At 41.1% G+C, this 16,371-nt stretch overlaps 1 protein-coding gene across 1 annotated transcript; it reads left to right on the forward strand.

Moving 5' to 3' along the window:
- Positions 1-13,071: 13,071 nt before the first annotated feature.
- On the forward strand, positions 13,072-15,443 carry LOC106589379 (protein phosphatase 1 regulatory subunit 3C-B). The gene is made up of 2 exons (XM_014179269.3): positions 13,072-13,253; positions 14,125-15,443. The coding sequence occupies exons 1-2, from the start codon at positions 13,240-13,242 to the stop codon at positions 15,071-15,073; spliced, it is 963 nt and encodes a 320-aa protein (XP_014034744.1). The 5' UTR covers positions 13,072-13,239; the 3' UTR covers positions 15,074-15,443.
- Positions 15,444-16,371: the final 928 nt, after the last annotated feature.

Below are 16,371 nucleotides of genomic sequence, written 5' to 3' on the forward strand. Positions count from 1 at the left end.
GTATTGCTTAATTATACCATGGGATTTTTGAATACTTATTTCTGATTGGCTTGAAGGGCATTCTAGAGCGTGCATTATTTCCCTATAATGCACTGTATTTGCACTGCACAATTCAATGGATATAGTTCATTCTTACATGTTCGATGTTTGAGCTGCTGAAAATTGAAAACATTATTGGCATTGTTGAATTCGATTTTCATAATGGCAAGCTAGGACTGATGGTTTTGTTAGCTGTTTGTTTGGTTACCATGGCAACTACAGTAGCTATCTCGTAAACTTGCCATAGCTAGCTACTTCAGTGGATGTTGAACACATTTCTACATAAGGGATAATCAACGAGGGGCTATGAGTTCTATGGAAAATAATGAACGACGTGGAAGGTGTGTTCCCCTACTCTAGTGGAGTGTACTGTAACTGACCTTCCAAGGAGTTGCATTATTTTCCAGAGAACACTGAGTTGATTATCCCTTTTATACCATGGCAATAATTTAACACATTTGCCACTAGAAATGTGTTAATTTGCCAGTAGAAATGTGTACAATGGGTGGGTCTAATCCTGAATGCTAATTGGTTAAAATCGAATTCCAGCCGGTGTCTATTCCACAAGTTACCACCGGCTAAATCTCTGACGTTAAAATGCCTATTTCCTCTGTTCCATCTGACTGCTATGGGGGAAAATTACAAACTTTGTTATGCACATGCGCTGTATTAGCCTTAACCTGTACATTTCCACTGTCTGTTTCTCTCAAGTAAGAAGAAGACAGTGTTTTTCCTCTTTTGTTTCTGAGTAACTTAGTCACACGGCCAAAAGACAAAGGGCCATCTGAGAGTGACCAGTTTTTTGGTCCATACTGTTCTTCTAGTATCTTTCAAGGACACAGCTGTGTAGAGATATGAAGAGAACAAAGGCCAGTTTGAGCAGCAGCGACAATTCTATTAGCAGAAAGGAGTAACAAAACTGGCGTTATCACTTGTTTGTACGCTATCTTCCCACCATGATCTCACACACCTGCTAATCTGCCACGTAGACAAAGGTTATAAAAGCTGAGACCCAACTCTTGTTCGTTGGGCTATTAACGCTGCACTGTTGAGTGGATTGTTAACTGCTCAAGATTTACAAATCTGATAATAAAAAGTTGTTGTATTGAAGAATCTGCAGAATCTCTTCCTTTTGATTAGAATTTCCACGACACTGCGCAATCCACTGTCTCATCAGCCCAGCCAGGCAATTTATAAACTTGATCTCCGCTATAAAAAAAAAAACATCTATACATTAATTCACAAACATTTAGTTTTCAACAGCGGAGATTTGTATAAACCTTGCGGTCTATCTCTCCGACATTTGCAACATTGTTTCAATATTCGAATTCGATCTCCAGCTGTCACATACTGTAGTAATGAGCTTGTCGGGAGTCTGGATGAGACAGACAGGCAGGCAGGCAGCTTTTCCCAGCCAGTCGAAATCATGAATCAGCATAATTTTTAAGGATATATACAAAGAACTTTTAATAAAAAACAGGTAAAACGAAACAAAGTGCTGTCACGCCTGCCCCCGCTCCCCCTCCCAGCACCAGGCTTCCCAGCATTATGCACTCCTGCCACCATCAGTACGCACACCTTCCTCAATCACCCGCTTATTACCTCCCCTATATTTGTCAGTTCCCTATCTCTGTTCCCCGCTGCTGCATTAATGTCTGTATGTCTTTGTATACCGGTGTGCTGACGCTGTTCCTGCCCTGTTACCTGTCTGTTCCTCATTAAATGTTCAACTCCCCTCTCCAGCGTCGGTCCTATCAAGTGCAGCTAGTTTGCTGTCTTTCCAGCTTCAGTTCGATGAGATTGTGTTAGTTGTGTTGTTGGCTAGCTCCGCTGAACAACAGTATCCTGACGAGAGAGCACATTTTCTATGCCAGACGAAATCGTTCATCATTAGCTCATTGTTATGGATGTATCCAAATAAATGTCACAAAAAAACAGCGTAAACAAATGCAAATGCAGCTACTTCGCTGTTATTCTGGCTTCACTGTTTGACGTGACTGTAAAATAGCCGTAGTTGGCTGGCTAGCTAGCAAGCAAGGGATAAGAATGTTGCCAGTCAGTATGGCAATGGGACATTTAGAAAAAACAACTGGGTCGCGTCCATAGATACAGAACAAAAAGACTGAACGACTGGATCTCGTTTCTGGCAACCGAACCGATAGAACAAATGACGAGCCGGTTTGGGTAGCAACCCTAGATTTGTGTAGGGAATATGTCTTGTGGAAGGATGAAATAGTATGAATAAATTAACCAAAATAAAGTTTTTAATGAAAATATGTTTATCATTATTTGAATATGTTGGTAACCTGTTGTATAAAAGTGATAATGCCATTGAAGCTGGTGTTTGAAGGATATACTGGAACGGTTTGCAGGCCCTCGACTTGATCTCGGGCCAAATAACACCATGCCAATATATCCTCCAAACACCGGCTTCTCGGACATTATCACTTAAGTGTTGAAGGACTTTTACTACACCCATTCCATAGGCTACAATGCAAATAACTGTACAGAGCATTCGGAAAGTATTCAGACCCCTTCCCTTTTTCCACATTTTGTTACGTTATAACCTTATTCTAAAATGGATTACATTTCTTTTTTCCTCATCAATCTACACACAATACCCCACAATGACAAAGCGAAAACAGTATATATATTTTTTTGCAAATTCATAAAAAATATAAAACAGAAATACCTTATTTACATAAGTATTCAAACCCTTTGCTATGAGACTCGACATTGAGCTCAGGTGCATCCTGTTTCCATTGATCATCATTGAGATGTATCTACATCTTGTTTGGTGTCCACCTGTAGTAAATTCAATTGATTGGACATGATTTGGAAAGGCACAAACCTGTCTATATAAGGTCCCACAGTTGACAGTGCATGTCAGAGCAAAAACCAAGCCATGAGGTCAAAAAAATTGTCAGTAGAGCTCCGAGACAGGATTGGGTCGGGGCACAGATCTTGGAAAGGTTAAAAACTATTTCTGCAGCATTGAAGGTCCCTATGAATACAGTGGCCTCCATCATTCTTAAATGAAAGACGTTTGGAACCACCAGGACTGTCATGTGTGTGCGTACTGGTAGCGAAGTCAGGTGCAGGGGAGCAGATATTTGTGAACAGGCGGACACTTTATTGAGGCAAAAGTGCAAAACGCGCAAAACAGTCACCTGAATTATGTTTAACAATAAACATCTTCGTGAAATACCACGGAAAAAACTAACCAGTCTGGCGCGTCAACAAATAACACGTAACACAAACAATCTTTCACAAAGACATGATGTGGAACAGAGGAATAAATACATGTAGATTGATTGGGGAATGAAAACCAGGTGTGCAGGGAACAAGAACGCCGCCCGAACAAGGAGAGGAGCCGACTTCGGAAGTCGTGACAAGGAATCTCCCTAGAGCTGGCCGCCCGGCCAAACTGAGAAATCGGGGGGGAGGGGCCTTGGTCAGGCATGTGACCAAGAACCTGATGGTCACTCTGACAGAGCTCCAGAGTTCCTCTGTAGAGATGGGAGAAACTTCCAGAAGGACAACCATCTCTCCAGCACTCCACCAATCAGGCCTTTATGGTAGAGTTACCAGACGGAAGCCATTCCTCAGTAAAGGCACATGACAGCCTGCTTGGAGTTTGCCAAAAGGCACCTAAAGGACTCTCAGACCATGAGAAAGATTCTCTGATCTGATGAAACCAAGATTGAACTCTTTGGCCTGAATGCCAAGCTTCACGTCTGGAGGAAACCAGGCGCAATCCCTATGTGATGCATGGTGGTGGCAGCATCATGATGTTTTTCAGCGGCGGGGACTGGGAGACTAGTCAGGAATGAGGAAAAGATGAACGGAGCAAAGTACAGAGAGATCCTTGATGAAAACCTGCTCCAGAGCGCCCAGGACCTCAGACTGGGGGTGAAGGTTCCCCTTCCAACAAGACAACGACCCTAAGCACACAGCTAAGACAACGCAGGAGTTGCTTCAGGACAAGTCTCTGATTGTCCTTGTGGGGCCCGCCAGAGCCCAGATTTGAACCCGATCGAACATCTCTGGAGAGACCTGAAAAAATCTGTGCAGCGACGCTCCCTATCCAACCTGACAGAGCTTGAGAGGATCTGTGGAGAAGAATAGGAGAAACTCTGTTGTGGAAATTACCACTAAGGACTCCAAGTCAAAGTTAGATGAACAAATCTTTATTATCACGTCCGAAGAGGTTACAACACACTTAATACTCAAAGTACAAGTCTGTCAGAAGCTCTGAAGGAGTGCTTCCTTTTCAGTACTCTTTATACACATGCACAAACTAGGCATCTCTGCTCTCAGGGTGCAATGGGTTCCCGAGTGGCGCAGCGGTCTAAGGGATTGCATCTTAGTGTTAGAGGTGTCAATACAGACATCCTGGTTTGATTCCAGGCTGTATCACAACTGGCTGTGATTGGGAGTCCCATAGGGCGGCGTACAATTGGCCCTGCGTCATCCGGGATTGGCCGGTGTAGGACATCATTGTAAATCAGAATTTGTTCTTAACTGACTTGCCTAGTTAAATAAAAAAATAAGCTGATCATGACCTTGCAAACATAGTTTCTAAGCATTGGGCCAAAGTAACAATGTGTTCCCTTTCTGTTCTCCTTCTATCAGTTCCCTCCCTGAGAGCAAAGTCACAGAACATCCTAACACAACAATCAAGAAACAACACTCCACAGGTAGTCACGCATTTGCAGAGACAGAGGTCACAAATATTTCCACTACACTCCCTCCTTTTATCACTATATGTGATTAAAAAAAACAACAGCTTAATACATTGTCTATCAACAGGAGTGTATTTAGTAAATACAGATTCTTACATAAAATAGGCATAACAATAGGGAAAAATCCATCTTCATATTTGATCATTTTTCCATGATCCTTTCCATTATAAGGTTGATGTGGTTTAACAACCTAACTTAAAACCTACAGGTACTTAATCAAACCATGGATACTAAGTCATTCTTGCATATTATCATCCATTGAAGGTGGAAAGGGGAGTTCCTGGAGAGACATCAAGTTATCAGTATAACCTTCTTTAGTAGCATTGAACATGATAGCCTTGATGGCCTTACAACAAGAAAGCAAAATGATCAAAAACATTAAACAAGTACTTCCTTGCACAAGTACCCCCTTGACCAGCCAATAAGTAGTCAAGTGCCTCCCTGTTTTGCAGGGTCCCCTTGCGGAGTGCTTTTACTTCTTCATTCAGAGCAACCAATGCTTCTCTAGTAGCATTTCCCTTTTTATCAGAACCCTCAACCGAACCCTCAATTCTCTTTCAGTGTTTCCAAGTACTCTCATGGCCGGCACCACCAACCCCAACAGTACACATCCCTCCCCAATTAGGTGGTAAACTCCTTTCAGTGCGATATACTTATTGTAGACAGAAATTGTATAACTCACATTTCCTGGTGCTTGTAGTACAGAATCATGTACTACAAGAGAGCAGTTATTGCTACCATTAACCAACATAGTACAGTTACAAACATTTTCACCCAAATGGTTACTTCCATTTCCTCTAATACACTAGGGGGCTACCAGGGATCCTACTATAGGGATGGGTGAGTCACTGCAATTGTTTGTCTAGGATTTACAAGGCTGACAGTAACATTGTATATCGCAAAATAAGTCATGGGGTCAAGATTCTTTGGGGGGAATTGGCAAATGACAGTATTGAAGACAGTTGAATAGTTAAGTTCACCCTCAAGGGAACCCCTACATATGGGAGACCATTACCTACTCCCACAGGACTCAACCCACATACCCAACAAGATGTCTTATGAGGTGCCATTTGTCACCAATCCAGCTCGAGAGAGGAACAGATTCTCTTCCTCATCTTGACCTTTTACTTCTCTTTTCCTTTGGCTGACTTCTACTTCTGGACCACTTCTCTGGGTCTGCGGTGGTCCCTTCGGCTCAGGACTTTCATCTTCACCTGAACGGTCACCCACGGGAGGGCAATCAACTGTTCCAATCAACACATTGGTGCAGATCCAGACAGGCAGGCCACACAGCCTAAGGGATGGGACTCCCGCCATCCTCCTCAGGGGCAGGAATTTGTCTGCAGTGCGAGACGTGAATCCAGGTGTCCCTCTCAGCTACCTTTACCGCAGTCGGGGTGGTCAGCAAAACCTGATATGGTCCTCTCCAATGAGGATCCTTCCAGCTCTTCCCTCTGTAGCCTTTTACCACCAAAAACTCTCCAGGGCACAGACAATGCTCAGTTCCTCCTGATAGGTTGGGCAGAGAAGCCTTCAACCGTGGGACGTGAGTCTTAAGAACATTGTTAAGTGAGACACAGTATGCTACCATGTCTTCTTCCATTCCCTGCAACGTCAACCTGTTTTGAGGAAATGGCATGTTAGGTCGCCCTGTCAGCACCTCAATTGGAGCGAGACCAGTCACTTTGTGGGATTTCTCTCAGAATAGCCTTTACCACAGCTGCTGCTGTAGCTCTTCTTCAAGGAAAAGCTTCAATCCATTTTGAAAATATGTCAACAATCACCAACTCAATGAAGTCCATCATCAAATGCTTAAAGGGGCCCTCTGGCCTGGGATGGGACGCGGGGGATACTGAAATGCCGTGTCCAACATTATTTGTCATACCGATCACACATTTCTTACAAAAGATTTCAGCAAACACAGTAAATCCTACAGTACTCAAATATTTATTTACAAGATCCACCATCCCTCCTTTTGACACATGGTCTTGACTGGGTGGCCTGGGAGGAGGATGGGAAGTGGTCTTCATCAACAGCAACCTTTTGTGACCCTTTCTGGGTTACTACTCAAACGATACCAAAGAAAGAACTGATTCCTACCGAAAGTATGATGGTCGTGTTTCCCAAGATAACTCCCACATACAGTACCACGGCTGGGTGAAGTGCCAGAACAGCTCTGGGCTGTCTCCAAGACCGATATTGGGAAGAAGAGAGATGCCATTCCGGTGAAAGTTGTTTCTTTGGTGAATGATACCGTGATATTTAACCACGGGGTGGCCAATCGTATCTTCAATTAGCATTGTGAATCCTGTCAGTTGTAATAGGTAATAGGTTTTCAATATCGACACCTCTCTCCTCAAAATGATCTGTGAAGGCTTTTGCTACATCTTCTCCTTTAGTAGTACCATGTATGGGTTTGAGACAAAGCAGCTCCTCACGTACCCGCTCTGAGTCACAGTATCTTGCAACAACTGCCAGACGTGGAATGTCATTCCCATCCACACTCTCATCAAGAGCCACACTTTAAACGCTACAGTTTGCTGCTCCTTTACATTGTCAGTCATCTTAACGCACCTTTCAACAGTTCTGGCAGACGCAGGCATATCTTTTATCTTTGAAATGATTGTCTTTGTTAGGCAATCCTTCAAATACTGCCTGTGAACTTCTGAGGAAAGCCTCCTTGATATTTTCCATGTTTAGCAATGCACTGTGCGACTGTATAGCTCCCCTCTGTAGCTTGATCTTTGACTGCATGTTGATTTGTAAACACACTGATTTGCTTTTGATACCAGGACACGGCCCTCTTGATTCCTTCAGCCTCGTCCGCCCCATGCTTAAAGTTTTTCTCATGTCTCGTTTCAAAATAATGCCGTACACTTCATGTCTGACAAACAACAGTTTCACAACAGAGAGTGCAAACAGACTGGTCCTTCAGTAAAACAAATCAATACTCCTCTATCCAAGAGGCAATAAATGACTGAATATCTGCCTTATTTTCCTTTGCTGATTACATTTTGCGCCCTTAACTTTTTAAATAACAAAAGAAGGCTGCTGCTAGCCATGTAAAAACAAATCCCTCATCTCCAGTACTGCCTTGGTTTTGAAGGGAGAGGTGGGTCGTCTTGTGTTGAGCTAATAATATGAAACTCCTGCAAAATCATGAAAGCCCATTGGCTAATCAGGATTGACATACCTTGGGAACTAAAACGTTGCGGTGAATACCAATGCAATTTCGAAACCAATGCATGCAATTTAAATTATTTTCTCCAGTTTATAACAAAAAATAAACTGGCAAACGTCCAGTCAAGGCTTAGCATGCCATGCAAAGGGGCTTGCAAAGTCACAGAACATCCTAACACAATAATCAGGAAACAACAGCTAGTAGCTAGTAGTCACACATTTGCAGAGACACAGAGGACACAAGAATGTCCACTACAACTCCCCAAATACAGGTGTGCCAAGCTTGTAGCATCATACCCAAGAAGACTCGAGGCTGTAATCGCTGCCAAAGGTGCTTCAACAAAGTACTGAGTAAAAGGTCTGAATACTTATATAAATGTGCTATTTCCGTTTTTTTTTTATTAATGTGCAAACATTTCTAAAAACTTGTTTTTGCTTTGTCATTATGAGGTAATGTGTGTAGATTGATGAGGGAAAAAACATTTTAGAATAAGACTGTAATGTAACAAAATGTGGAAAAAGTGAAGGGGTCTGAATACTTTCCGAATGCACTGTGTATGCATTACATATTGGCTTATAGATAAAAAACGATTATTTGTGCCGATGTAAAAGTGGTGTTGGGAGTACTCAGTAGGGTCTTCATAGGGCACAGTTTTTTCTATTGTTGCGAATGTAATAGGCGGAGTAAAAGGCCAGCAACACTGTATTATTCTGTGCCCCATGAAATGACACCATATATAGATTCTACAGACCCTACTGAGTACTCCCAATGCCACTTTTACTTTTGCACATGGAGTTGTTTTTATAAAAATAAATATGTAATTTATAGGCCTACAGTCTTCTGCATTGGGACCACTGGAATGGGTGGACTAAAAAGTGCTGCTGGATATGTAGAACTCAGTCCCCCAAGAAGTAACACCATATATAGGTTCTACAGACCCTACTGAGTAATCCCAATCCCACTTTTACATCAACACAAATAATAGTTTTTTCTATATAAACCAATATTTAATTAATGTGCAGTGTATTGCATTGCAGTGCATGGAGTGGGTGGAGAACGGAGTCACCAGTACTCTGTATTACACCCGCTGCCCAGCACAATAGAGCAATTTACGTTTTGTAGACTTTATTGAGTAATTCCAATTACACATATTGTATTTTATTAAAAGTGTTATTTCTTTACCCTACACAATCACTTTCAACATTCCAGTAGTGGTGTAAACTTACGAAAGAAATGCTGGTATAAATAATACAATATTAAAAAGTATGTCAAATCATCCTTTTTTTGAAGGCAGTTGCAATGCTGTGAAAAACAATTGTACAGAACGAGAGTTTAAAAATAATCGATGTTTCCAAATTCTATCATGTCTTTGTAGGGGGACTCTTATTTGGAGAATAAACAAATCAGCGATTGTGCTGCTAGCATAATGCTGCCAGGAGAACGGTTCTAAAAAAAAACGAGATATTTTCACCCATCACGTGATGAGACGCCTAAAATCCAGTCGTGCTGCTGTGCTGAGCATCGCCTCTGGTTGTGACTCCTTTTTGTAATGAAACCACTTATGAAGCATTATGCACTGACTGGAAATCGAGTTATCTATGAAATAAAGGTCACACTTACTTAAAAAACATAATTTCATTATTATGAGGAAGAATATGATCATCTAATTGTCTCTTCACTGCAGTCTTCTCTTCTTAATTTGTCACTGGATGGTGTTCATGGTCACATTTTTGCAGTAGCAGGCCTATATGCCTGTTATATTTATACCACCTATACAACCCTACAGAAAATGCTCAAAAATGGTTTATACTTCAGGTGGAAAATAATATGGGAAAGAATTTGATGCAATATTATTATCAAGTTATTACCCCATACTGTCTATTTAATGTAATATACGTCTATGCTAGTTTCATGGTATGCTGGGCCTGCTCTTGCCATACATCTCACCTCTTGTATCTGTCCAATGGCTTACCACCAGTTTTCACATTTTTTTTTTTTTAAGTGAGTTTGACCTTGAATTTTCTGTGTAAATACTGGTGTATTGGCTCCACTTCAAGTGGTCTGGACAACTGAGCAGTGTCCGATTTATCACAGATCAGATAGCCAGTTGTGCCATCCCAAAACCTGCACATGAAATTAATAATGTGTTCTCTATGATAAATATGTAAGGAGGATAATTCAACCCTTCAAATAAAGAAACATATACTGTATGTGCTATTTTCATTTTCTGATTACTATTTTCTATCTTATTGTAAATTCACTGAGATGGAAATGTATTGTAATGTTGTCTATTTATAGTCTGTATGTAATATCAAGACTCTGGACTGTTCATATTGACTATACAACTAGAAATATACCATATCACCAACATTTTCCAAAATGGATATATATACTGTACCAGTCAAAAGTTTGGACACACCTACTCATTCAAGGGTTTTTCTTTATTTTTACTATTTTCTACATTGTAGAATAAAACTATGAAATGTCATATGGAATCATGTAGTAAACAAAAACACAAAGATTGTGCAAAGCTGTCATCAAGGCAAAAAGGGTGGATACTTGGAAGAATCTCAAATCTCCAATGTATTTTGTTTTTTTTTAACAGTTGTTTAGTTACTACATGATTCCATATGTATTACAATGTAGAAAATAGTAAAAATAAAGAAAAACCCTGGAATGAGTAGGTGTCCAAACCTTTGACTGGTACTGTAGTTCTTCGGTTGAAGGGTTCCATTTTCAACACAAAAAAATCGAATGAAATTGATGATATGAAGTTACTTCTAGTTCCAATGACCTATGTAACTACAGTCTGGTGAGGACAAGGCAAAAGCATCTGAACCTGCGTGCTAAAAATACTTCTCAGTAGCTGCCGGGCCCCTGTTTCTGGCCCTCTATTCATATCAGCACCCCCTATAGGCTGTTAGGAGAGTACTTCAATGTGGGAAGATCTGAATGTGGGAATGACTCCATGTTCTATGATGTCATTTCATATGGTAGTGTGAATCATCAGTTTATTGGTTGATACTGTATATGAACCAAATAAGCCACATTCAAAAAGATACCAACAAATAGCTCAGTAGACTATACTTATCAAAAGTTGTGGTACATGTTTACAAAGGACCAATCATCATTTTGTTGGCCCAATACAGTATGGATTACATCATGATATTTTTAAAGGGACGAGTATGCATTTTGGCTGCATTTCAAAAATATGTCCCTACTCCCTAAGAATCATTTATGTCATTTCAAGTCTGAAACAATGTATTTTTCTACTCAGTTGGGTTGTTAGACAGACTGCCAGATTAAACACTGTAGAGTGAATCCTTCAGGTAGGCCTACCATCTGACTTTACCGATCCAGAATTCATAACAATTCATTGTTGTGATATGGGTACTCTACCACTTGCAGGGATATCAGCCAGGAAAGCATTTTGACCTGAATAAAGTTTGAACTACGCATCTTGGTCAATCATTCAAACCACATCCAAATGCTAGAGGAAATATCCAACACAAGAATAGAAAAGATTTTGTTACAAATAGAAATAATAATAGCATAACTATAACAGAAGTTTGCAGTGTTTTCTTGGGCCAGTGCCTCAAGTATAAGGAACTATAAAGATTTGGATCTGAAGGCGTTCCCACACAGTATTGTTTTGCCTCAGGAAACGTATTAATAATGCTGACTCATTTCAAATTCCAATGACAGTATGGTGGAAGAAAACGCAGGTGAGGTGTGCACTTTTAAAGGATATTGAACCATGTGAAACTAAGCCTCAATGGGTCCTGATAAAAAGAAAGCAACAGGCACACTATTATGGCTATTTTAGGCTGCTGCTGCAATTTCATCCTTACTTAGATACTATATTTAGAGATTCACTTACACTATCTCTGTGTGTCACTAGTATGTCTTTCAGTTGCTCAGGAAGTTACTGTATAACAGTGAGCATGCATTCTGCAGATATGCAGACCGTCATTAAACTTAACTTCCTGTTATGCAAAAACCAACGAATTTGCAAGAACTCCTGACTGTGACCGCTAGACCTACAGTACACTACACTGAACCAGGGAAGCGCAGTACTTGGCTTCAAGCCAAATGGTTGCTATGCGGAAATAGGTTGCAATCAGAAACGTTTTTAGACAGACTACTGTGTGAGAAACCTTTTTTGCCTTTACCAAGTTTTTATAAGCCATATCTAGATTGGATTGTTTTAGTATTTGCTTTTACATTCGGGGATATTACACATCATATTGTGAAAGTAGATCATCCATTTACACAGTTGTAACTCAAGTCAGTTATGGAACGGAAATTCTTTAAATATTCCTACTGCAATGATGTAAGAGTCATGTATAGCACCTTATCTCCCCGTAGAGACTAGAAGAATCTCAGTCACGTCCAAGCTAAGAAGAGCTACAGTAATCTGCACTGCTCTAAAGCCAGCAGAGACAAATATAAACAGTTTCCCCAGGACGCTTCAGTGCAGAAGTTGTCCTCGCTAGCATGGCACCTAGCAGATGATCATACCCCTATGATGAACTGATACTCTGCTCAGACAAGTTCAAATAGATTTGCTGTGTCAGGGTGGAGGTATTTCAAAGCCTACAGCTGCCTGAGATCTCAAAGAAATGTCTCCCAGCCCAGGCTCCCACTTTGGCATGGTTATATTTAGATTATGATCCCCTAATTTTCCAACTAGAGTTAGTTAGACCTGGAATTTCACAAATAGTCTAATGGAATGGTCCGAAATGCCTCAGGTCTATCTTCAAAATATGAGATATGGTATTATAGATGTCTATAATGTATAGACTACAAACTATGTGTTATTGACATGCACATATTTAGTTGCTAAACATAAAAACAACCAGTAGAGGTCTATTATGACTAAAAATCGAAATATTCTCCATTCCCCATCCTGCAACGTAACCTGAACCGACTAGACATTTCAGCACCTCGGGTAGGACGGTAGACGCGCAACGCTGAGCTGGTCGCTGATTGCTCGAGCGCTCGGCGTTTGGCTTTTCCATTGGCTATCATCCGGGGTTAATTTGAAGCAGTATGCGAGTCGTCCGGATGTACAGATGGAGACTGGAGAGCGCTTAAGCCATTGTCAGTACAGCTGGACTGCAGAGGTGAAGTGGGCGTGCCACGCAGCGTTCGGGATCCTCAACCTTCATTGGAATGGAAAAATAAAAAAATAACACAATTCTGTTCTTATGAAGTTAAGTCCGTTTATTCATCAGCAACATTTAATGTTTCGGGCTGTTTCAACGCTTTCCAATGAATTGCACAAGGTAAGCTCACAGTGCGTCAGATATGAAGCGCTTCGATAGAACGAACTACTGTCATTGGATGGGGCATGAATTTTGAACTGCGCAATTCATAAAAACGAAAAGTTTCTTAAATATAATCGTTTTTCAATCCCAGGTGAGATTACATCTGTAGATGAAATAGAATAGATTGACTCACTAACCAGTTTTCTTTTGCCTGTGATACTTTTTATTACATTTTCATTGACCGGCCAGTATTGTTGCATACCACTAGATAAAAGGTCACCTATTTATACCCAAGCCTACTACCCCCATCATCTACATGAAAACTATAAACCTATAGTCTATGTGGCACAGCCATTATCGTGTGAGCAAGGACTTGAAAGTTGGATAGCTGTTTATCTTCTGGACTTTAGTAAGCTATTGCTGAATATTTTCTGGAAAAGAATTAGGCCTATTTAAATTGTAAAAGTATGCAATATAGCTCCCTACATACGATTATTATAGCCTGCTATAAACTATTTTGAGTATTATTATCAATGTAGATGTTCAAACTGTTCCAGGAACAAATGTATTGAATACTTTTACACATCTGTGTTGGATTAATTTAGATGACAGGTCTCTTTCAATTAATGAACTACATCAATCCCCAAAAATAACGAAAGCATTTCTGCATACAATATTACTACGAAAGTGTGGTTTGAGTATGCCTAAAATATTGTTACCTCTTACACAGCATAGCCTGTGCACAGACTTCTGACATGAATTACTTTCTTTCTATTACTTTCTTTGACCACGTCCTGCATGGGCTTGACTATTTTCAGTTTCACCTGAACATATAACAGTTTCACCTAGAACCTCGTTGTCCTCTTGGTACGGTCTTCTTTTTCAACAGGGTCCTACACATGTTGAACACCAGGCCGATGCCAGGTCCTATCATGCCAGTAGATGTAGCCATGAGGATCTGCCTGGCAAGCTCTCCGCCCCTCCGCAGCTTCTTCAGCACGTACGAGGACTGCCGATCGCGAAACCTGGCCAACTGCTACAAACCACTGAGGCCGTGCATCAGCTCCAAACAGGAGGTAGAGGCCTCCAGCCTGGGATGGAAGAGTCCCAAGGCCAACGGGAAGAAGCGGGTGGTCTTTGCCGATTCAAAAGGCATGTCACTAACGGCCATCCACGTGTTCAAGGAGTTTGAGGAGGACCCACTGTCTGACCTGCAATTTGACCTGTCTGACCTGGCCAATGACACCAACGGCCTGAAGGTCTCCATAGAGAAAAGTTTTACTCTGGACTTCCCTCAGCCTGCTGCAGATTACCTTGACTTCAGGAACCGGCTTAAGAAGAACCAAGTGTGTCTGGAGAACTGCACACTCCAGGAACGGTCACTCACTGGCACTGTGAAAGTCAGGAACGTAAGCTTTGAGAAATTGGTCTCCATCCGGATAACGTTTGACTCGTGGAAAACACACACGGACATTGCATGTACGTACCTGAACAATGTGTACGGTTGTTTGGACACGGACACCTTCGCTTTCACCGTCGACCTGCCAAGTTCTGTGCCCTCACAGGAGCGTGTGGAGTTCTGCATATGCTTCACCACCCAGGATCAGACGTACTGGGACAACAACGACGAGAAGAACTACAAGTTGCTCCACAACGACACAGACGCTGACCAGACCAGCAACCCCATCATCCGGACCACGGCACCAGTTGAGTTCAAGAGAGACGGCAAGACGACGGAGATGGAGTTTGACCAGTTCGGGAGCCCGAGGACGTCCAGTGGATTCTTCCCTGAATGGCAGAGCCAGGGACGCATAGAGACCACGGCCCCATACTGGTGAAGCAACAACAGGGCCTTTATGAGAAATCCACAAGATGCACTCATAACATCAACTCCATTTGAGTGACAGCAGAACATTTAACTGTGTGTTCATATGAGAGTGCTGCCCCCCCCCCCTAACAATGAAGATATAACCACAATCTGAACCGTTAAGATGATTGGAGCGTCAACCGTTGCGGTCATTGTGGGGCCCTAGAATGGACATGTTTGTTTTTGTCACTGCAGTGGAAAGGTTCAGAATGTGCTGTCTCTTCATGTTTGTGGGTATATGTGAAGAAACAGAAATCTATAAACAACCATTTGATCCTGTAACCACCTGTTGTTGTCACCGAGTTAACCCCATAATCATTGTGTACCTGTACACAACATAAAGCATTGTGGTAAAATGCCATCATAGCCACACAAATATTATGATTTAAATTGTCTGGAATGAATTACAAATTGCAAAGGGCATTAGAGGCTCAGATATAATAGTGTACTCAATTGTTGCAGTGAACTAAAGCATTTTATAGCCTTGGAAATGTGTTCAATTATGATTTGTCGTAACATAGATGCCTTCCTTTGTAATGTTACTTTGATTGTCCGTTAAGCAGTTTGTAATACAATGGCATTACTTCACCACCTGTATACACAGTGAGTAAAGCTGATTTCAAAAGCAGAAAGAACACTCCAAATTTGGTAGCCTGCACTTTAATTCATATTTTTAGCATTTAGGTTTAGCATTTTGTACATGGAGAGTTGTTTTGGTGAGTTTATATCAACATAATTAGCTTTATTTGCCCTATAATAGCTGGACCTATTCCTTGGTGTTAGATGTACGGTAAACCACCAGAATATCAGTATAATGTAAGTAAGTCACCCGAATGTTGCCAGACATTGTTGCCAGAGCACCCGACTTTGCACTGACCGAAATATGGTATGCCTTTAAAATGTGAGAATGTGAAAGAATAAGAAGTTGAAAGTGGAATAATTTGGTACGACATAAAGTACTTCATATTGAAGTTGTCTAAAATGCCATGGTACCATTTGATTGAAGACTTTCAGGTGAAAAAACGAAAAGCAATACATGTAAATATGCATGACGATACCCCAGCATATTATCAATTAGGTGTAGGCCTAAATGGAGCACCTTTCTTTTTTTACTTACCGTTTTTCCTACGTCCATTGTATTTGTGAAAATCCTTCACATGCAAACACATTCAATGTGTTTCTTCCTAACCTGCTCTTCTAATTGTTTGCTGCTACTGTACGAATGTGCTGTTCTATCTTCAATGTGTTTCATGGACCCATGCTATGTGA

This window comes from Salmo salar, chromosome 28 (genome assembly GCF_965601325.2).
Source record: "Salmo salar chromosome 28, fSalSal1, whole genome shotgun sequence".
NCBI lineage: Eukaryota > Metazoa > Chordata > Actinopteri > Salmoniformes > Salmonidae > Salmo > Salmo salar.